This window comes from Colias eurytheme, chromosome 7 (assembly GCF_061535395.1).
Source record: "Colias eurytheme isolate Ceu_HAF_F1 chromosome 7, ilColEury1 Martin Lab GWU primary, whole genome shotgun sequence".
Taxonomy (NCBI): domain Eukaryota; kingdom Metazoa; phylum Arthropoda; class Insecta; order Lepidoptera; family Pieridae; genus Colias; species Colias eurytheme.
The window spans coordinates 1,097,571-1,120,201 of NC_142986.1; the positions used below are offsets into that span (position 1 = coordinate 1,097,571).

At 38.7% G+C, this 22,631-nt stretch overlaps 1 protein-coding gene across 1 annotated transcript in view; it reads left to right on the top strand.

Moving 5' to 3' along the window:
* Window positions 1–22,631, top strand: part of LOC149906881 (neuroglobin-like) — a 77,421-nt gene that overhangs the window by 26,311 nt on the left and 28,479 nt on the right. The window contains exon 2 of the mRNA XM_090103945.1: window positions 7,968–8,475. Coding sequence (XP_089960071.1) covers window positions 8,288–8,475 — 188 coding nt within the window. The 5' untranslated portion in view covers window positions 7,968–8,287. The remainder of the gene's footprint in view (window positions 1–7,967; window positions 8,476–22,631) is intronic.

Here is a 22,631-nt window from a genome sequence, read left to right on the forward strand (position 1 = left end):
ATATATTGAATGTTTCATATATTTATTGTGTTCCTTTTTTATGAATAATTTATTAATCTCAAAATGATAGACTATGCATAAAATAATGTATATTTTTTGTATCAAACAGTAAACGGCAAAGCAATTAAGACGTGACGTAACATTTATTACAAGGGGCGACACATTGACAAGCGTCACCCGCGTCACCAACCACAAAGCCTAATGTTTCCCTGTTATATTGAAAATTGTTGATACGTAAAAGATTAAGGTGGCCATTGTTTTACGGGTCGTTTAATAAGTATGGGATAGAACCGCAAATATAGTGTAATAGAATGAACGATGAAAAAAATAGGAAAAATACGAGAGCAGCGGTAATCTTTGTAATATGAAGGATTAAAACCGCTTATTTATTTATTTAATTATGGAATGATCTTAGAACCAGAAAATATGAGTAAATTATTTAAAAATACAACGCAATTACTTTAAGTTGGTAAATATTTGTGCATAATTCGTTGTATTTGTTTTTATTTGTATGCCATGCCTTACAGAGGTCATGGTATTACGAAATCAATTTTTACTGTAAACTTATACAATATTCACTTATAATACCACAAGAGCTTCAAATTTATCGGATATTTTCCGATAGGTTCGTTGCAAACAAATGAAGGAGTCAAGTTTTTAGTCAAGGTTAAAAAATCACGAGCGCGAAGCGCGAGTGATTTTTCCTGAAAAACTTGACGACTTTATTTGTTTGCAGGGAACCTTGAGGGAAATGCCAGATAATTTTGAAGCTCGTGTGGTATTCGGGAGATTATTTTTCTGTCCCAAATGTCGGCCAATAATTTCACAATTGAACCTGTCAGTTTGACGTCAACGACCAGAGAAAATTTTCAAAAAAATATCAGTATAATACCATGTAGGTTGTACCACGTGACGTCGAATGGTGCAATTCTATTTGTCGATATTTGGGTCGGAAAATAATCATTAATATTGGGTACCTAGCGAAAATGTCAAGTTTTCTCTCGCAGTGTTATATAAATTGCTATGTCACGGACCACGGTTTCATGGCTAACGATTTACATAAAGTCTATTTTACATTTCTTATGGACTTAAAGAGTCGTATTGTTGCTCGGATTTCGGTACAGTCGAGTGGATAACTCATTTACAGATATTACGTAAAAAATCTTATTTTAACATCACAACTAAGCTACGGTACTAAAGTTTGAGTTGTTTTAAAATATGTGTGCCCAAACATTTGCCCAAGCGGTAAAATTAATTTGGTTTTCTAATTAAATACCTATTAATACATTAGAAGATAAAAGTTTGTCTCTTCAAAGTCTGAAACTTGTATGTATATTGTATACTTTTTGATACTTGTTGTATTTTATCCGTATCGTGTTACAAATTTATCGCGAACATATTGTATGAAATGTCATAAGAGATAATAACATGAAGTCTACGTGAGCGAATTCATAGATAGAAAGTTATTATAAATAAATACATACATCTTCTTCACTATATGTCATTCGTGTGGTTTTATAACGTGTTTTTCACAAACCACAAAACCACAGGCCGATTGACATTTTAATGTATTCAACAGACAACATTTAAATATCTCTTTTTTGTGATATTTTTTTTAATACAAATTAAATTTAATGTAAGTAAAGTGAATTTAATTAACCAGGATACTCATAAAAGCTTAACTTATCCATGAAACAGATGCCAACATGCCAACGGCTGCCTCATACATTATTATCTACATGTGGTTTGGTTTATGTATTTTCTAAATTCTGACTACTGCTGAGCTTAAATACATTAACATTAAATTCGACAAGGTTTAATTTCAATTATTTAATATCCTGACTTTTCATCCGTATGGTGTTGACTTTAGTAGTGGTATCATATATCTACAACACACACTTTCATTAATTATTTCAAAATTATTCGAGTAATATTTTATACTGTTTAAAATTTGTGATATTTCATATCACTCACATCAAATATTAATTATAAAGCCTCATGAGAAATTATACCTGTTTAGGCGTGATATCGTAATATAGAGATATTAAAATAATTGCTTATCGTTAATTGTTAATTGGTGGAATTCTCAATGTTTTTCAATATATTCTATTATGATACAAAATGTAGGTAAGATCTAATACATATTTTAAAGGCGAAGGCGAGTTTGTAAGGATGTATGGATGTATGGATGTATGGATGTATGGATGTTTGTTACTCTTTCACGTAAAAACTACTGAACCGATTACAATGAAATTTAGCACACATATAGAGGGTAACTTGTATTAACACATAGGATAGTTTTTATCCCGGAAATCCCACGGGAACGGGAACTATGCGGGTTTTCCTTTGCAAACGCGGGCGAAGCCGCGGGCGGAAATCTAGTATATCATAAATGCATCGCATAAATGTCAGTCATATAGTCCCAGAATTCATCTATACGAAATCATTGGCAACTCAACATACGTATTTGTAGAAGAAGGAATATTGGCGGCATTTCAACAGGTTTTTACTTTGGATCACGCGAGGCATGCTGTTTCTAATTTGTTGTCCGGACTGAGAATGCTCGGAAATCGGGTTTCGCTTGGAGTTGTTTAATTTTGTTGATTTGGGCTAATGTTTGATTAGAATTAAGCATTGTCTTGTAGAACTATATAAACGGGTGTTCTGTTACATACGAAATGATGCTTAATCTTTAATGCGTTGATGCGTAAATGTTGAATGAATTTGATGACTGCTTCATCGTGTTACGAGTTTCTAATTGGACGTCCACCACTGTATATAATTATTTTATTTCTTAATTAATTGTTTTATTATCTAACAGCAGAGAGAGACACTTTAGACTTAAGCATTTTGTTGTCTGGTGGGGCCCTGAAAACCAGCGCTATGCTGACCACATTGGCATAGCATAAGCTGAGCGGCCTTACCCTTTAGGTCGCCAGTCGCCACACAAATCTTATTCTTAGTTTTAATTTTTATGTTAGACTAGCGGTCCGCCCCGGCTTCGCCCGTGGTACATATTTACGTTTTCTCAACATAAAAACCATCCTCGTACTTCAAGGAATATAATAAAAAAAGAATTATCGAAATCGGTTCAGCCGTTCTCGAGTTATGCGCTTACCAACACATTTTGCGATTCATTTTTATATATAAGATTATATTTAAGAGTGTATTTTTATATTGTTTCTTTTTTTTGTTTGTGTTGGTGGTGGTAATTTGGTGTGCCTAATAAAAATTATTTTATTATGTCTCTCTCCATAATACACGGGTACCACCAGAAGGAAGATACCCGGTCCTTTGGAAGGCTTACGTGGGGACACAGGTCCAACACGCAGAGGCCCTTTAGAGAATTTAATGTGTTGTGGGACACCAGCCGCAGCCTGCCCATGACTGCACTATAGAGATACAGCCCTGGGCAGTCCGCGGCCAATGTAGGACTATTGCAGAAAAATGGAAATGAATAAAACTGGGTTATGGAAGGGGGTGTTAGATGGGCTGGTATATTGGTTCTATGGGGACTATGGACGTCTGCCTTTTCAATATTAAAAATTGAAAATAATGGCAGACGGTGACTCGCCAGTTCGGTCGATGGGCTCCCAAAAAGGTTACCGAGAATGGCAACAAGGGGGCAACATCAGCTGAACGGCTGGGGGTGTAGAGAGGTGCGGCACCGGTTTCACCATCGCGGGCCCGCGGGCCCGGAGCGGGTTTCCCCGCTATTACGCCATTAGACACTTCCACCCCCGAGCATATAGCTCTAGCGGCTCCACTCTGGACGGCCAACAAAGGCAAGCCAGAGGTGGGGGATCCTGAACCTCGTCATTGTTCACTCCGAACTGCCACCAGGGCAGTCCAGAGGTGAGGACAGGGGCCTTCCCCGGGAGCGCTCGGTTCCCGCGGGGTCGCTACTCCCCGACACCTCGCCACAAGGTGCCCTGCGGGGTGACTGACTGCACGGCTGGAATATCTATTATAGATATGCCATCCGGGGGCGATGGGGTCGTCACATCCCTACGCCAATTTTATTATTATTATTATTATTATATCTAATACACTGGAGATTGCACTATGACCATTAACTTGTAACAAGAAAATATGACGTTGAATTACGCCTGTATGTTTTTTATCCCTTTCACACCAACTTGCCAAGTTAGGTGTGAAAGGGAATTAGATATAAGCTTCTTGCATCATACAAAATAAATATAAAAGCCCTTTACCGCGCGACTGTCATAATCACAGAACATAATATATACTCAGGGGAGGTCATAATTTTGTCAACACCATTCCGCTTGTCACGACAAAACGCGACGTATTTGACGAAATTAACATACATTTTATGCTATAAAACAAATAGTTCAAGGGATATTAAGCTGTATTGTAAATGGAGTTAGGGCTAAATATGTTTGTGGTAGGTTTAAAGATTTTGTATCGCTATTTTCACGATAATTTGCGCGTTCAAGCGGTAAAATTTATGACAGCTATTGACGCCAGGTTTCTTTTTTTTCATCATCCTTTATAAGACGGTTTCATTTCAGGTACGATATAATAGCTAAATTCTTTAGCTTTGAAGCACACACAGTAACCAGATACAGTAATATGTACAGATAAGCCAGTTATTCGATAATTATAATAATCTTTAATGATGTAATTATGATAAAATTGAACTTTAAAATCTACAAGAAAAGAACCAATTAGCATTCCTTACGAAGCCCTAACTCCCATATAACTGCGAACATTGTTGCAGTAGACCAGAATGATTAAAAAACTTTTCCTATACTGCATAAGCTTTACCATGGGAATAGAGACATATTATTGTTTTTTTCCTCGTGAATTGATATACTGCAAAGCTTTTATAAATTCACTAAATTCACTGTGTTTTTATAAAGAAAAAAATATACTTTTTGTTTTTTTGAATTATTCATAATATTTTCTAGCGATTCCATTCCACGAAATAAACTTTAAATTTCGCCTTTCTTTATTATTCTTTACATTTCTTGTAAAAGTTAGAATACATAGAGAAGTTAAAGCTGCTATTTTTACAATTTTTGGTTTAAGAAGAAAATTTAATGTCATTTGTTAAAATCATATATTATTTTAACGTTCGGTTCCAATAATACAGTTCCTATTCCATGATTTTGTCTAAAATTAGAACTTGTAAAGGAATTTGTAATATTAATAAATTTATAAATGAATCCCACAAATGATACTGATAATTATCATCAGTTGAATTTATCCCAGGAACAATGGATAACACGTGCCTCGAAATTAATCCAATTTGCCTAATCTTAATTTATTCTAAGGTTGAGCCCTCAACAATACACCTGCTTTAAATTATATTAAAATATCATTAGGATATAATAATAAATCTGTTGGGATTTGTTTTCCCGTTTAAGCATGAATTTTTTGATTAAAGTATTACTCATTTCTCATTAAAAAGTAGACTGCTCTTCGACGAAATTCGATTAAATCCAATCAAAAAGTTGATTTATATTCTTATAAGTTCACCATCATTCAGGTGTACAGGTGAATTTTCAATCGGATAGAATATTATTATAATATATATTGTATCTACTCGGCTTAGCTACTCGGATAAAGTAGGTTAACATTTTTATTAGGTACTAGCGGTCCGCCCCGGCTTCGCCCGTGGTACATATTTCGCAATAAAAGGTAGCCTATGTTCTTTCTCAGGGTCTAAAGATTATCTGTGCCAAATTTCATCAAAATCGGTCCAGTAGTTTATGCGTGAAAACCATACATACATACATACATACATACATACATACAAACCTTTCCTCTTTATAATATTAGTATAGATATTATCTACCTACATTTTCCCGCCCACAAACTTACTGTTAACAAAAACCACGTGAAATTCTATCCCAGTATTAAAAATATAACTGAGGTTTCAATAAAAATAAACAATTTATGTGAGATCCATTATTCGTGAATTTTAGGTCCGCTTTCATCATTTAATTTTATTATTCAACGTTTGATATTTAAGCCGATGTTTTCAATTCTGGTATCTATACTTACTGATATTTTTCATTACAACCTTGCTTATTCATGAATTTTTTCATGGCCTAAGAAGATACGCTAAAATATTTTAAATCAAAAACAGTACCTTGTTTGAGTAGATTTATAATGAAGAAAGTTAACTACAGAGAAACAGGTTTAATGTAAATTAAAGCTATTACAAATGCTATTAGTCTAATATTTTGAATAAATTAATGTGTTTTATTTTTTTGTAAAATAGGAGATTAATTCCATTTAAATTCTCTTGTAAAAAAATTTCTTTCCAACGACCTGCTGACATAAACATTATTTATTTACAAATTATTACAAATTATTTACAAATTATTACATTTCAACCAAAAAAAACGTATTTTCAAAGGTCCTAAATATATCCCGAACATAAAAACAATAGATCCCGTGAAGCCTCCCTCAAGTACGATGGTAAAAAGTTTTGCAATGAATTGCCCGACATTTGGAGTGTGTTAAATGTTGTCATTAGTGGGAATTGCTCCGAAACTTGGAGTTCGAGGCTCTGGTGAGGCAAGATAAAACATTTTCGCATGAACAACTTTTACACACATTTCATTTGATGCGCATTCACTGGAGGATCGGCCGTGTGCAATGTGTAATGCGATAACTGTTAAAGACTGATTGTTTAAGAATTAGTTATTAGCTTGTTTAAATACAACTAGGAATTAGTCTGTTTAACGTTTCGTAGCTCTATGAGGGTAAAACCTGTTAGTATAGTTAGTCTTTGTCTGTGTAACTTTTGCCATGCTCAAGGCAGAAAATCTCATTGAGCGAAAAATTAGCCCACAACGCGTAGTGACCACAGTAAAAGGGCGAAATTCATGTTGTGACTCTAATAAAAACGCTCTCAATGCGTCGTAGCCTTGTCAAGGCAATATAGAAAAGTCAAGTCGCGTTCTGATAATAAATGATAAAGGTAAACACTCCCACAATTAACGTAATTAATTAATTGCGTAAACGCCAAACCTTTCAGCGAGACTAACTGTTGTTTTCTACAGAAACGATGTTTATAACACAAAACCATTACGACACCCACAATAAATCAAAGCACCAATTTCTTCGTCGAAAATGAAAATCTAAGTATAACCCAAAATATGAAGATTTCTGCGAATATAAACGCAAGTATTGTAATTAATTCTCACACACACACTCGTCACTTAAATGCTGTCATCCGCACGTAGGTATAATTACATTTCGAAACTCCAAAGTTTTCCGGACATTACGAAGTTATTCATGTTTACGGCCTCGGGGACGAGATTTTTAGCGTAATTTCTGGGGTAATTTCATTACCGTCCAGGACCCTGGAGTAAAACAATTTGTGGTGTACATGTAAAATGTGAATGCGGTATGAATATGAACAAAGATATAAGTTATTTTAATAAAAACCGATATCAAATATATTAATGTAATTATTTAAGGATTTAGGTGATTATAGGAATATATATTCTTAAATATTTCCTTATTGCAACCTAAAATACAGTTTCAACACGTTATACTTTATCCAAGAAACTTAAGAAAAATCGGAGCAAAAGTTAAGAAATCTACAAAATCTGCGGCGATAGTTCCAAAAGATTTAAGGAAAGCTTTTAATATTGGCCTCGCCAGCAATCTTGGCGAGGTTCCAACCTATTTCAATTAACCCGAGAAGGGTTAAACATTTGGCTATACCTCTTGTTCTAGTGTCTGGACAATAGATCGACTGAAGATTAATTCATAGTAATATAAGCCATAGGACGAATATATTACATTCAATATTTGATTAAAGCAATCAATCAAATACTATTCGGATAATAATTTCATCATCAAATCCACATTCTCTAATTCAGAGTATAGAAATTCACCATACATTCTGATTTTACTATGCGACGCGACTGATCCAATTTCCAGTCCCTCTCAAATCTTATTACAATACAATTTTCTCTTTTCAGGTAGCATGGACGAGATAAGATTAGATAAGGATGCGACGCGCCACTACATTGGATACTTGTAGACGCGAACGAAGTTTCAGTTGGTGATAATAGATGTTGAGTTCGTGATTTTAAAAATAAATCTAGTGTTAAAATCTCTGAATTGCGTGTTCATAAAAAAATAAACGTAACAGATAGTGAAGTGGTTAACGAGGTCATGAATGAAGTTGATAAAATGTTAAACGTTATACGAGTGGTATAATCAATTATGGGAGTGCTATGAAACATTCAGTGAGGAGGAAGATAATGATAGTGTAGTGAAGTGAAGTGAAAAATTAAACATGGGTTGTCAGTTGGGAAAGTTGGCGGCTTCTGAACGGCGAGCGGGGACTGAGGCCCTGGGTGATGGCCCTCCACCGAAAACGGACCCGAGGCTACCGTTGACGGCGAAACAAAAGTACTCAATGGTAGCTTCGTGGAAGGGAATATCACGAGCGATGGAGAAAACTGGAATTTGCATGTTCATTAAGTAAGTAATGAGAATGTTTGTTCGTTAATTAGTCGTTTGTTTAAGAACGCTCGCGTTTCATATATGAGTACTCGTACAAATAATTTTGTTTGCATAGCAATATTACCCTCGGCGTGATATTTAGGATGATCATTAGGATATTCAAAATGTTAGTTATGCAAAATTAACTATGGAAATATTACAGTATATGATTCAATGCAATAAATTATATGACAATGTGATATTATTTACCTATTACTTACATCTACAGGTAGATATAAACTCAAGGAAAAATTAAGTTACAATTAAAACGAACCCTAGAGACAAAGCCAAAAGAAATTTGTGTACAAATCGAATCGTAATTATTCTAATATTTCAATTAAGGACGAGGAAATACGCTTTAAATAATACGACGATATTTTGCCAACGCTAGGAAAATGGAAAAAGCGGATTTCGTAGGAATTGCCTCAAAAAAGCAAATTGCACGCGCATTTTTTTATCAAAATTGATATCCAAGTTTTCCTGTTGGTAAGCACCTTACAGATTCGCCTCTTGATAACTTTATTGTAATTTGTAACAAATTAAACGTTACTGATCATTGCATGAAGGGACTTTCATCCTCATGAAAAAGACATATTTTTCTCATAATATTAATTGTTTCTATACCACTGATATTGTTTTTACTTACGTAATGTTACCATTTTAATAATAATAAAGAATTTTAGAAATTATATCGTCTCCAAATGAAACAAGATGATATTTTAGTCACAGGATTTTCTAAAGAATAATTAATTCTTTTTGTATGTTTTAAATTCATAAGGGACCATAAAGTGTATTGTTTCTCTATCATTTGATAATGAATAGGACAACAAACACCTCTTATTCACAACGTGATTCAACTATAGCAAATAGAACTCCACTAGAACTTTCTTCGACTTCAGAAGTCGCTGAGGTAACGCGTGGTCTAGTTTCAGTCAATGTTGCTTAGTTGAGTTACTTGAAACTTTATATCATTAGAACTAATGAGTTTGCTTCATCGCTTTAAGCAATACGTATAAAGAAGATTAGAACAAAATTGATTGGAACATCTAGGACATATTTATGATCCTTTTCTTCAACATAATTTGTCAATTCCAGTTTTATATACGCCAGAATATGTATTTATTTTTCCTTTGTAGTGGGATCAGAGGCGGCTCGCCCTAAGGAGCGCTGGTGCAGTGAACTCCCATAAATAATTATAATAAAATCATAGTCCTTAATTTAATTATTACCATTAATTATTACTATTTAAAATCAATCGTAATCTTTAAAACTACTGTTAATAATAATAATAATAAGGGCGTAGGGATGTGACGACCCCATCGCCCACGGTTGGAATATCTATTGTCTACGTGACAATAGATATTCCACCCGTGCAATCAGTCAACCCGCAGGACACCTTGTGGCGGGGTGTCGGGGAGTAGCGACCCCGCGGGAACCGAGTGCTCCCGGGGGAGGCCCCTGTCTTCATCTCCGGTTCGCCTTCACCGGCCGGTCGGAGTGAAGCCTGACGAGGACAGGACCCCCACCTCTGGCTTGCCTTAACCGGCCGGCCAGAGTGGAGTCGCGAGAGCTTTTAGCTCGAAGGGTGGATGCGAATCGTAAGTGGCGAGTGGGCACGTGATGCTGGACCCTCAGGGAGCGCGTGATCGTAGTTTAAAGTCCAGGGACGCCTCTCCACCCTTAGCTGCTCACAATATGTTGCCCCCTTGTCGCACTATTGCAGCGACTTATTTCGGGGGCCCATACAGTGAGAGGGCGAGTCACCACCTGCCAACAATTTTTTGCTATATCTTAGTAGAAAGGCAGGTGCCATAGTCTTCCATAGTCCTTAATTCCGGTCCATTAACATCCCATTCCATAGCCCAGTTTATTTTATTCCCTTATCTTGCAATAGTCCTACATCGGCCGCGGACTGCCTAGGGCTGTATCTCTATAGTGCAGTCATGGGCAGGCTGCGGCTGGTGTCCCACAACACATTAAAATTCTCGAAAGGGCCTCTGCGTGTTGGATCCGTGTCCCCACGTAAGCCTTCCAAAGATCCGGGTACGGTCCTTCTGGTGGTACCCGAGTATTATGGAACAGAGAAACATAATAATAATAATAATAAGGGCGTAGGGATATGACGACCCCATCGCCCACGGTTGGAATATCTAATGTTTACGTGACAATAGATATTCCACCCGTGCAATCAGTCAACCCGGAGGACATCTTGTGGCGGGGTGTCGGGGAGTAGCGACCCCGCGGGAACCGAGTGCTCCCGGGGGAGGCCCCTGTCTTCATCTCCGGCTCGCCTTCACCGGCCGGTCGGAGTGAAGCCTGACGAGGACAGGACCCCCACCTCTGGCTTGCCTTTACCGGCCGGCCAGAGTGGAGTCGCGAGAGCTTTTAGCTCGAAGGGTGGATGCGAAGCGTAAGTGGCGAGTGGGCACGTGATGCTGGACCCTCAGGGAGCGCGTGATCGTAGTTTAAAGTCCAGGGACGCCTCTCCACCCTTAGCTGCTCACAATATGTTGCCCCCTTGTCGCACTATTGCAGCGACTTATTTCGGGGGCCCATACAGTGAGAGGGCGAGTCACCACCTGCCAACATATTTTTACTTTCTTTTAGTAGAAAGGCAGGTGCCATAGTTTCCCATAGTCCCCAATACCAGTCCATTTAGCATCCCAATCCATAGCCCAATTATTAAATTTCCATACCCTGCAATAGTCCTACATCGGCCGCGGACTGCCTAGGGCTGTATCTCTATAGTGCAGTCATGGGCAGGCTGCGGCTGGTGTCCCACAACACATTAAAATTCTCGAAAGGGCCTCTGCGTGTTGGATCCGTGTCCCCACGTAAGCCTTCCAAAGATCCGGGTACTGTCCTTCTGGTGGTACCCGAGTATTATGGAAATGAGAAACATAATAATAATCATTTATTTCAGATTCATTCTAAGATTACATCCATATAGTGTTAGTACAATTGCGAGCTTACATACTAGTGTTAGTAATAAAGAATGTTTTTTTTTTTTTTTTTTTTTTAACACGTTCGCGGACAGTAACGACCACAGGCGTCTAGACAGCTAAAAGTGATACGACAGTACGTCTGTCGACGTATCAGTTTTTACTTGCATAAAATCAGTACGCCAAACGACGAGCGATTTTTCATACTATCATAACCACTCAAGTGCGGGAGCCATTTTGCAAAAATCGGGTCTTGTGCGAAACCGGCTCCCGGTGCCGCCGCAGTTGGGGTTTTTGGCGGTCCAATATTTTTTTAAAGTCGATTATCTCAGATTTCTTTATCAATAGCACATTTGCAAGTATGTATATTCATAGATAATAAAATAGTCTATGCCTTGTCAAAACATGGTAACATATAAATAAATAAAAACAACTTGTAAGTCAAAGCAAATGTACCCTTGTAATTTTTGTTACATTTTGTCTGCTAATAAAAAATTAAAACAGCTGTTCAGTGAGATTTTAATATTTATTGATCCTTTGTTACACTCTTCTTACGAGAAAATAAAAACATCATGCCCTCCCATACATTTTTTTTACACATTCCTTGTTTATTTTTTTGTACAAAAAACTACCTACTCAATGTGTCATGAAAAGTGGGCCACTTAAATCATGTGGTTATGTTGTTATCTTGATTTATAGCTAGCCTGTTCTTTCCTTAACATGTCATATAAGTTAGAAAGAGGAAGGTTATTAGACCGTTTTATAAAGCGAACGCAAAACCCACGACTGTTGATCGACCGGGAGCCGGTCGCAACGCACAAGCCCCTGAATGTGGATCGACCGGCTCCCGGTCGTCCCGCACTTGAGTGGATAAAGAACGGCATGTTGTACTGTCATCACAGGTATAATTACGACTTTTGTACTGTCACTGCATTATTTACAAAAATTCGTCAAAGGAAGGTACTTCCACGCATACATTCATATTTTTTTACCCCTCTCCCCGCGCACACTACGCCCGTGGGCGTCATGTTTGCATACGGTTAGTCGAGTACTGCGCCGCTGCGGTGATCCCGCGTGCCACGTGTGAACTGTTGTTTAGAAATTGAGTATTTTGTTTCCAACGTAATTTAATTGTTTTACTCATACTGGATGTACTAATTCAAGTCTAGTTGCTTATGTAAACAACATATTTATGTTGCTATTGTTTGTTGTGAACACGATTTTGTTGAACTAAATTTTTAACGAATATTTTTGCAAATGGCGTCTCGAGACTCGTTCGAAACAGAACAAAAACGTCTTCAAGACCTGTTTGATGCAGCGTCTACCCCTGAATCGAGTCCATACCCATTTGCTGATGATGGTGACTATGAATCTGACGCTGAGTACTTACGACGGTTACGCCTATATTATATCCGTTCTGTCATATCATATGGTTTTTTAACCATGTGTTGTAACACTACGCCCCTGGGCAATGTATGAAAAAAAGTAGTGTCTTAGTAGCTGCAACCTGTAAACCAGTACTGTCCGCGAACGTGTTAACCTAAAATAAACATAAAGTGGCAGGTCCGGGTGGACTTCCCGATGATGGCGGTAAATCACTAAACGACTGCGTGCAGCCGTATCCAGCGCGCCAGCATCGGAGAGTCCCACCGGTCCGCCAGCGCGCGCAGGATGGTGTTGGGACTGTCGCGCGTGCGGCGCATGATAGATGCGCACCGTTTACGCATGATGGCCGCAAAGCCGTCTGTGTCAGCCGCCGCGAACATCGCGGAGGCGCTGCAGTGGCGCGGCAGCCCCATCAGCACCCGGAACGCGTTATTGTATTGAACGCGCAGATCGCTGTATGTTCGCTGTGTATAGTTAACCCACAGGCTGCAGGTGTAAAAGGACTGACAGTACGCTTTAAAAAGTGCAACTTTGACAGTCCCCGTGCACCGTGAAAACCTGCGGGCCAACATGTTGCATCGGACAGACAGCGCCCTGCGCTCCCTTTCAATGTCCACACTATCCTTAAGGTCTTCAGTGACCCAGTGGCCCAAATACTTAAATTGCTCGACTTTGTTTAGAGCTGTACCACTCAGAGTGAAATTCGGAACAAATGTGTATCGCTTGTTGTCCGGCCTGAAAATCATTATTTCACTCTTTTTCGCGTTGTATTTGAGCCCATGAGCCACTGCGTAGGATTCACAAATTTTTAAGAGCTTTCGTAAGGCACCAATCGACGGGCTCAGCAGCACCATATCGTCTGCGTAGCTGATGTTATTCATGCAGACTCCATCTATATGACACCCTATGCCGGTGCTGCTGAGCTCATCGATCAGTCGGTTGACGTACAGGCTGAAAAGCATGGGGGAGGTCAACCCCCCCTGCCTCACCCCGCATTCCAGCCCATACTCCCCCGAAAGAGAGCCTGCCCATCTTACAAAATTCTTTTGATTGTTATACCAATGCATAAACAATTTCACAATTTCCCTAGGTAGACAAGTTTCATTCCTTAATTTACCCCATAGAATATCGTACGATACAAGATCGAATGCTTTGGATAAATCGAGGTAACATGCATAGACTGGAGTCTTTCTACTCGTGTAATACTGTACAGTCTGCTTGAGACACAGGATAGCACTCTCGGTGGAAAGCCCGGGCCTGAAACCAAACTGAGCGTCGTTTAACGAGACGTGTTTATCCAGGTGCTGACCAAGCAGACTGTCCAGTACTTTGGCGACCACTGTAGCTAGTGAGATCGGTCTATAGTTGTTTACATCCGATGTATCACCAGTTTTATTCTTGATGATTGGTACAACTATAGTACGCATTAGATTATCGGGCAGATGGGAGTGGCCTAAACACAGGGTAAAAAACATAGCAAGCACTCTGGGTAGGTGTACACCTGCGTGCTGCAGGTGCTCGATGCTAAGGCTGTCGTGACCCGGGGATTTACCCCTCACCATGCCTTTGATCACCGCACGCACTTCCTTCGTAGTAAAATAAACACTACGCTCACCACCTTCCTCAGCATCGGGCCCCTGCCGCGCTGGCCCCAGAGGCGAGTCCACCCTGAAATGGTGGGAGAACAAGGTGGCAATCTCACTTGGCTCGTGCACTCCCGCCACGCTGACGGGGAGGCCCGGCTTATGATTCATTTTATTGGTGTTTTTCCAGAACTGACCAAATTTCTTGTTTGAGTGAAGTTCAGCAATAATATCCATTTTTATTTGTTGTTGGTTATTCTGACACCACTTTAATTTTGATTTAAAAGTGCGCCTTGTTTCACACATATCATCATAAAGACGGCCGGCCCCGGGCTTACCCCCATACAACCAAGCCTGAAAACATAGCCGAGCCTTCTCGTGAGCGCCGCGGACGTGCCTATTCCACCCGGTAATGTATTTACATCTACGCTTTTCGGTAACATTATAACTACTAATAGCGGCCTCCGACAGAATAGAAATAATCTCGTCATACATGTTATCTAATAGGATTTTATGATTTTGGTTACGACACATATCATCTGAGCAGCTTCTTAATTCTGAAGGAAAATTAATCTCACGAAGTCTAGAGTGACATACAGTTTTAAATTTCGTTATCTGAGTTGAGTCACGTTCGCCCCAGACTACCCTATTTATACAAGTAGTAGGTATAGAAATCTTAGGTTTAAGCAAATTAAAGTTACATCGTATAGATACAGGGTAATGATCAGACCAATAAGTATTATACAACACACAGGCCGCGGACACGGATTGCCGCGCGGCACTTGTCACAAGACAGTGGTCGAGCCAGCGCCGACAGCCGTGCGCATCACTTACAAATGTATGACTGTCCGCCGGCATAAGTTCCAGGTCTACACAGGACCACGATTGTTCCGCACAAAAAGTTAAAAGTTCGGTAGCAAAAGACTCACCGGGGTGCGCATTGTAGTCCCCTAACATAAACACTGACTGCACATTGTGACTGTCAATTATGGCTGTCATTTCACTGAGACACTCTGTGAATTCCACTAAGTTTTCATTGGATTCAGTAGGCATATACACAGAAAATATCAAGATGGAACGATCACTGAGCTCGATTTTTATCGCGGCGAGCCGCACACTATTGCACTTCACTACGGTCACCGTCGGAAACGCAACCTTTCTCCACAGTAGGGCAACTCCGCCGTAGGGCCTACCGCGTAAGACCCCTGCCGAGGTATCCACTGCAGAGGTACCCGTGCAGGCGAAGTCGTCGTCAATCGCGGCCAGGAACCCGAGGTCGTGCGGCATTAGCCACGTCTCCTGCAGCGCCACAACATCCGCCGAGCGACAAAGCTGCCGCACACATTCCACTGATCTCGTCACGTTTTTGCAGTTAAAACTTATCAAGTTGATGTTATTCATAAATTAGACTTGTCAATATTCTCGCTCGTCACACGGACATTTCCCTTATCACGCCTGATAATGTTGATAAATCGACGATAGGCTACCCCCTTTGGCCAGAAGTCATCATTCAGGAAATTTATTAACGAATGTTTAGGTACGAATATTTTGTATGATTCGTAATCCTTCGCTAACTTCATGCCCATTTTTTCAATTGTAACATCAATGTTAGTCTTCTTCCTTATGTAGGTATGGATGTCACACACGGACACGCCCTTCGCCACATTATAAATGTACATGGGAACCTTAGTTTCCGCTGCCTTAAAATTACTTCCAGGCTCAGGCTCCGCTTTTCCTCGCTTCCCAACGAAACGGTTTCGTGATCTTTTGTTTTGGACACGAACCCACTGGTCACTCGGGGCCTGTGTCTTCCATTGGCCTTCTCGAACAATCTCCGCCAGCGATTTAGGAGCGACAGGGCCGGATCCAATTTTTTCGACTGGTGGTGGTAGCGGCTCAGTACATGCGGCCGGACTAGGTAGCATCAGCAGCGGGGCGGGGGACAGGGGAACGCGGCCACCGGCCTGCGCGGGGGACAGCGGCGGCGGCGGCGGCGAAGCTCCGTCGGCCACACCGTGCACCGGCGGGGGAACGGGTGCGGACTGCGCGTGAGGAGTCGCACGCGACTCGATCAGCTGACCCGCGATGTGCGTCATCGTAGCCGTTTCTCGAAGTTCGACGGTCGAATCGTATTGCATACCTTGCGGCAAAGCTTCACTGCTACCCTCCGCTATTTGATTATTAATAACGGATTTTAGAGGAGATTCTAACGCAGATTTTTGTTGAAAATATTCACTACTGCGTTCATTGCACTCTAACGGCAATCCCATGGGACCACTATCGCACTCATAACTTGTGAGTCTTGCGACATATGCACCTCTTTTGGTGTTTACATTTCGCCATCCTGATGAAAGATATTGCACCTCAATTCTCAACTGGTCCATCTGCTTAACTGTAGCATAGTCTTCTTTCATCATGTCGAGATCCTGCCGTAGCTTAACAATGTCTTTCAGTAGCCTCGTCACGTCGACATGATCGAACAGAACCGGGGGTAACTTCTCAAGATCGCGGGCCACGAAGACTGGGATATCCTCGGAGTCGGTATCGCGAATAAGACAGATGATGTCGTCTATATCACGAATATTTTTCCCCGCCTTCTTCCTCGTTATCTTACGTTTCGTTGTCGACAAGGATTCGAACAACAACTTCTTCGCCGCTACAATTTCACTTTCAGAGAAAGCGCTTGCACAGATTCTGCTAATACTTTCATCGTCCATTACAGATATTTTATTATGGACGAAGGCCAGCACTTCGTTGATCACTACATTGCAATTTGCACATTTTACCACGGAGGACATTTTCAAATCCCGAATACCACACCGTCACGCATAATAACCAACCGTTCGCATGCGCGCGCGCGGCGTGACGATCGACGGCGTTAATACCAATGAATATATCCATCATTCCATCATCCCATACACCTGTATAATACCTACTGTATTATGTAACGCGCGAAGCGGATCGCTCACGATTGCGCTCCAATGAAAAAAGATTTAGTACATTTCCTAATACGAAATCCAATAGGAGTGAAAGAGAGGGTTTTGCCAGAGCCCTGCGCGTGAAACAAAAGATTTTCTATGGAAAAGTAGCAAAATTCGGAGCGCCGCACCCGCAAACGTTGCCGGTTCGTTTTTACCGCCCGGCAGGACAGCGATTGCGCGCGAGGTTGCCAGTTACCACTTCTATAATATAAACAAACACTCGAGTCAACTTCAATGCACGCGCGCGATTCATGCAATTTTCTAATTAAAATTATAAAATACGTGTTGAAATAGCCTGTAGTTATCAGTATTACTTGTGAGTGTTAAAATTAACAATAATTATAATGTGGCGTTCATTAAAAAGTGTGATAAAACGTTACAAATTCGGCTTGAATGTAAAGCTAAGGGACCGCCACGGCCTGAACTTGATCTTACGCAAAAATGTACGACAAAAATGAAAACATATACGCGTGTGTTTAAATCTGAACAATATGTGAAAACACCGTGGTTGTGTGGTTGTGATGAAAGCAACAAACTATATTTTTGTTTTCCGTGTCTTTTATTTAAAGCGGGCGCGGCCGGCGGAGGTGTGAGTGCTTGGACTGAAACGGGCGTTGACGACTTAGCTCATCTTTCAATCAAGATAAAAAAACATTCACAATCTCGGTACCATTTGTTGAATGAACTGCAATTGGCGTCTATCGGTCTTGTCGCTTTAAGTTATAGATATTTTTGCACACCAAAAAGAAAGACGTATCACGTATGCATTTTCTTTATAAGTAATTTTTTTGATAAATTGTACTGCTTTACACCATGTATTTTCAGTGTTTTATTTCAAGTGAACACCCATAAAATTTTGTCACGAGCCGCCTCTGAGTGGGATAGATGTATTTCACAACTGGCTCACGGATAGATTTTATTTACGGGTAAATAGGTTTGTGTGATGTGCCAAATCCAGACTTGTTTATTTTTCTCCAATTTTTGATTGAAGTGAACGCTTTTGACGAGTGGATTTAAATAAAATTGCTCGTTCTTTACCATTTAATAGTTAAATATAGGAGATTAAAAGACCGATATTCTATGACCTATTAAATTTCGTTTATAAAATTAATAAGACCAACAAACTAAGTCGATGGAACCCAATCTCTTTAAATAATAGAACCTTAATTAGTTTCTTTTTCGCTGCCAAGTTTAGACCTTGAAAAGTTAGTTTGCCTAGCTTTAAAATTATAAATTTAACACACACAATATACCTAAGTACAATTCCTAAGTACAATTCGTTTGTAAGTAAGTTTTGAAGTGATAGTTATTCTTGAAGTTTATACTACTTTAAGGGTTATAGTGAAGTTACCTTTTTACGACAGTGTCGTCAAATGCTGCTACTTTAGCTGGCTTATCACTCATGAGTCTAAAACCTCAATACGGAGAGTGGTCATCATAAAAGGGAACTTAAAATAGAATCTTTAGTACCTATATCACTCATTATATTTTACTATAATTTTTTCACATTAATCGCTATATGTACAACCGATGTTCAAGTCCATAAATTGAAAGATCTTATCATACTCAATTAATTGTTTATCAACGTACAATCTTTTAATATTTTTCATTTTCTTGTGTTTGATTTTAAACGAGTACTATATACTCCGGGAATTAAATACTTTTAATAGATTTTTAAACAGAAAGATTATATTTTATTCATTAGGTATATTGAATTGATATGTTACAAAGCAAATAACAGGATATGACCACTCTGACTCTCAGAGCATGGTGATAAAAATAGGTAATAGACAAATATTATTCAAGAATTATATAGAAACTAGCGGTCCGCCCCGGCTTCGCCCGTGGTACATATGAAAAATAGATGTTGGCCGATTCTCAGACTTACCCGATATGCACAGAAAATTTCATGAGAATCGGTCCACCCGTTTCGGAGGAGTATGCAGACTAACATTGTGACACGAGAATTTTATATATAAGAATAAATCTGTGGAATTTTCCCGTTTTCTTTAATTAGCTTTCTATTAGTACCAGTCGCTGTGGGCATTTCTGATCTAACTATTAAGAAATCTTTTACCGTTGGGACAGTAATGATGTCGATTCAAACCATTGCCTAAGGGCCAGGTAATAAATGAAAAGCTACATAATAAATAACATTTCAATCAGTCCGGTAAAAATTCCATTACGGAGTTCTTCAAGGGACCATTTTAGTTCAACAACTTTTGCTTTGTTATAAGGCTTAATGGAAAAATGTCTTACAGTTGTTAACGTAGACGAGACATAAAAGAAAATAACTCGATAAAGAAAGTTTATTTGATAAGAAGTCATCTAAATTTCGAGGAGAAAATGTCGTTCACCAAAATGTTTGTTCGGTTTGCAAAATTAACATGCCCTAATTCTGCTTTTATTCCTAATTTGTAAGTTAAAAAGAAACAAAAATAATATAACATTTATACAATGAGAAGAATACAAATATTATAATTTACCGTAAAATTGTGATATAATCCCACTGTGCAATGAGAGTATTTTAGAAACAAAATATGGACATAATATTTTCAAACAATAAAATATGTAACCTTGGATTGTGCCATGGCTTGACTCGACATTGTAAACATTCCTGTTGTAGGTACTCCAAAAAATTTCCATGCAACGAAATTGCCTGAATTCATTGAATTACTATGTACTACGTACTAGAGAGGGCATCACTACTACCACAGTCTAATAATAATATACTACGTATACAACTACTACACTCTTTGTAACACGAGTTAGAGTCAATCGTCTCCAACCAATATTTATTTGTTACATTTATTGATTTTAATTTATAAGTAATAAGAGGCAGAATATCTACAAAGTGTATGTATCACTCCCCCCCCTCGCCGCCGCGCTTGTCGCACAGATTTTGTTTTTGGTGTCCTCTCTAAAATAATACATCAATACCTGAATTGTGCCAAAAATTTGCATAACAAAACAAGACGAGACATGCCCTTACACCACATTCCTCGAGGTGATAATAATAAGCCACATTGACTTTGTCACTTGAAATCAGAGACGTATTTGAACTAAAATTTTATCAACCGACTTCAAAAAAAGGAGGAGGTTATTATAGGTATATTTTTTTACATTAAATACACGATTAATCATACTTTATGTAGCAGGGTGTAGATAGGTTATTATTAGCGCTCTGGTAGTGGCAAGAAGCAACTATTTTGTAAATTGTAATTAGCCACAGTTCACTTCAGTTGTCCCTTTTGCTCACGATGGATGAATCATGCCATCTTACTTCGACGTGTGTGATGTATGTGTGCGTAAGTATGCCGTTTTTGTAGATAGAATGTTGTGTGTGAATGATATTAAAGTATAAAGGTTACCAACCTTTAAGCGCGTCACACACGGTGAAGATACTATAATATTTTGTGTCAGTGTTTCGGGTCATTTGTAACAGGATGGCGGTTCTACAGGGGTCTTAGTACGCAATGACAAAAAGAAAAATGATGGTCAGAACGCTGATACCGGATACCTTAAGATACTGTAATATTTTATATTAGAGAATCTTAACATAAAATATTATAGTATCTTCACCGTGTGTGACGCGCTTTATAATTAAATATCATTGTTTATACTATAAATTGAGATATTAGATACACGACAGTAAATAGCATTACCCATTGGTTGCAGAAGCGTGTTCCAATTGCGTTTCTAGTATGCATTTGCAAACAGGTCAAGAATATTCAAGGGTACTCATAATGTGCTCTCATTTTTTCCTCAACAACTAAGTTCTTAAAATATGCAATTTTAAAATCTAATACCGTTATGCAGTTGGATGTTTTCAACTGAATATTGCATATTGCAATGAGTTTTCTTTTTTAGATGATCTTGTGGAAGATAAAGTTAAATAATCATTTGTAAATACAAATAGTTGTGAATAAATTGTCAACCCTTATCAAGGGGAATTGCAGAACTTAAACAATGTAGCTGTCTTTAGTTTACAAAACTCAATTTATTCTAGAATTCATGTTTCAAGAAATAAATGTATTTATCGTGTTTCCACAACGCATTTTCGACGAACCTGACAAATAAATACCGGTGTCTTTTCCGTAGATTTCCTCAAGACATGTGTAAATAAAAAAAAATTGGTTGTCTGTAAAGTCGGTTTACTGACGATAGTTGAACGTGACAACGTCGATTGTGCTTCTTTGTCGCTCGTTCCGCGCTCTCGCTTGCACTTCAAGCCTTACATGGAACGCCTCAGAGCGAGGTAACGCCGCAAGAGTCATGTTTTTTCGTGCGTGCAGCCGGCGCTATCGAATTATAATTTATAAGACGTTGTCCCGTCAAAAATATAATATTCGTGATTTTCCTCATAATGAAGTCCCTTTGTAAAGTTCTTTGTACAAATAACCCATCCTTTGTACATTATGATTTATGAGTTATTTCATTGTTATCCTTGGAAAGCGGAATTAAATAAGGGAATTATGTTGTTACAAATTTCGTAACAAAAAATGTTACCTGCTTTTCTTGAGATGTATATTTTTTATTGCAATGTTTATGGCGAATAACTTAAAAGATGATATTCAATTCAACAAATACAGTGCGTAGTATATAGGTATATAAAAATGAAACCCGTTTTCCTTGGTCACGGCATCACGCGTGAACGGGTGGACCGATTTCGATAATTCTTTTATTATATTCCTTGAAGTACGAGGATGGTTCTTATGTAGAGAAAACGTAAATTTGTACCACGGGCGAAGCCGGGGCGGACCGCTAGTAATTATGTTATAATTAGTTATGTACCGAAAACAATTTGCTTAAAAGTAATTTCATTGAGTAAGAGTCAATAGTTATTATACAAAGGCCTTTGATAACATTGCATTTATATTGTAGGTAAGGCCTTTTGTAATCCGACAGCTCCAACATTTTTAACCTTAATTGGAGATCGATCCTAAAACCTAACCTTTTTTAATCGAAAAAGAATCACGTCAATCGATGGAAAACCCACGGAGTTATCGAGTAACATAACAACAAAAAAAACAGGATATACCTTTTTGCGAACGTCGGTTAAAAAGGATATACAATTATATAGGTACTAGCAAATGAGACCAAATTTTGTTTCCGTTACTAATGAGACAATAAAAGGAATAGAAAGGTACTTCTTTTTGCGATCAATATTAAAATTTAAAGGAAAATCCGGTTCCGATTGAACCAAACATAATTATTCTGGAAATATTCATATGCGAAAAGCA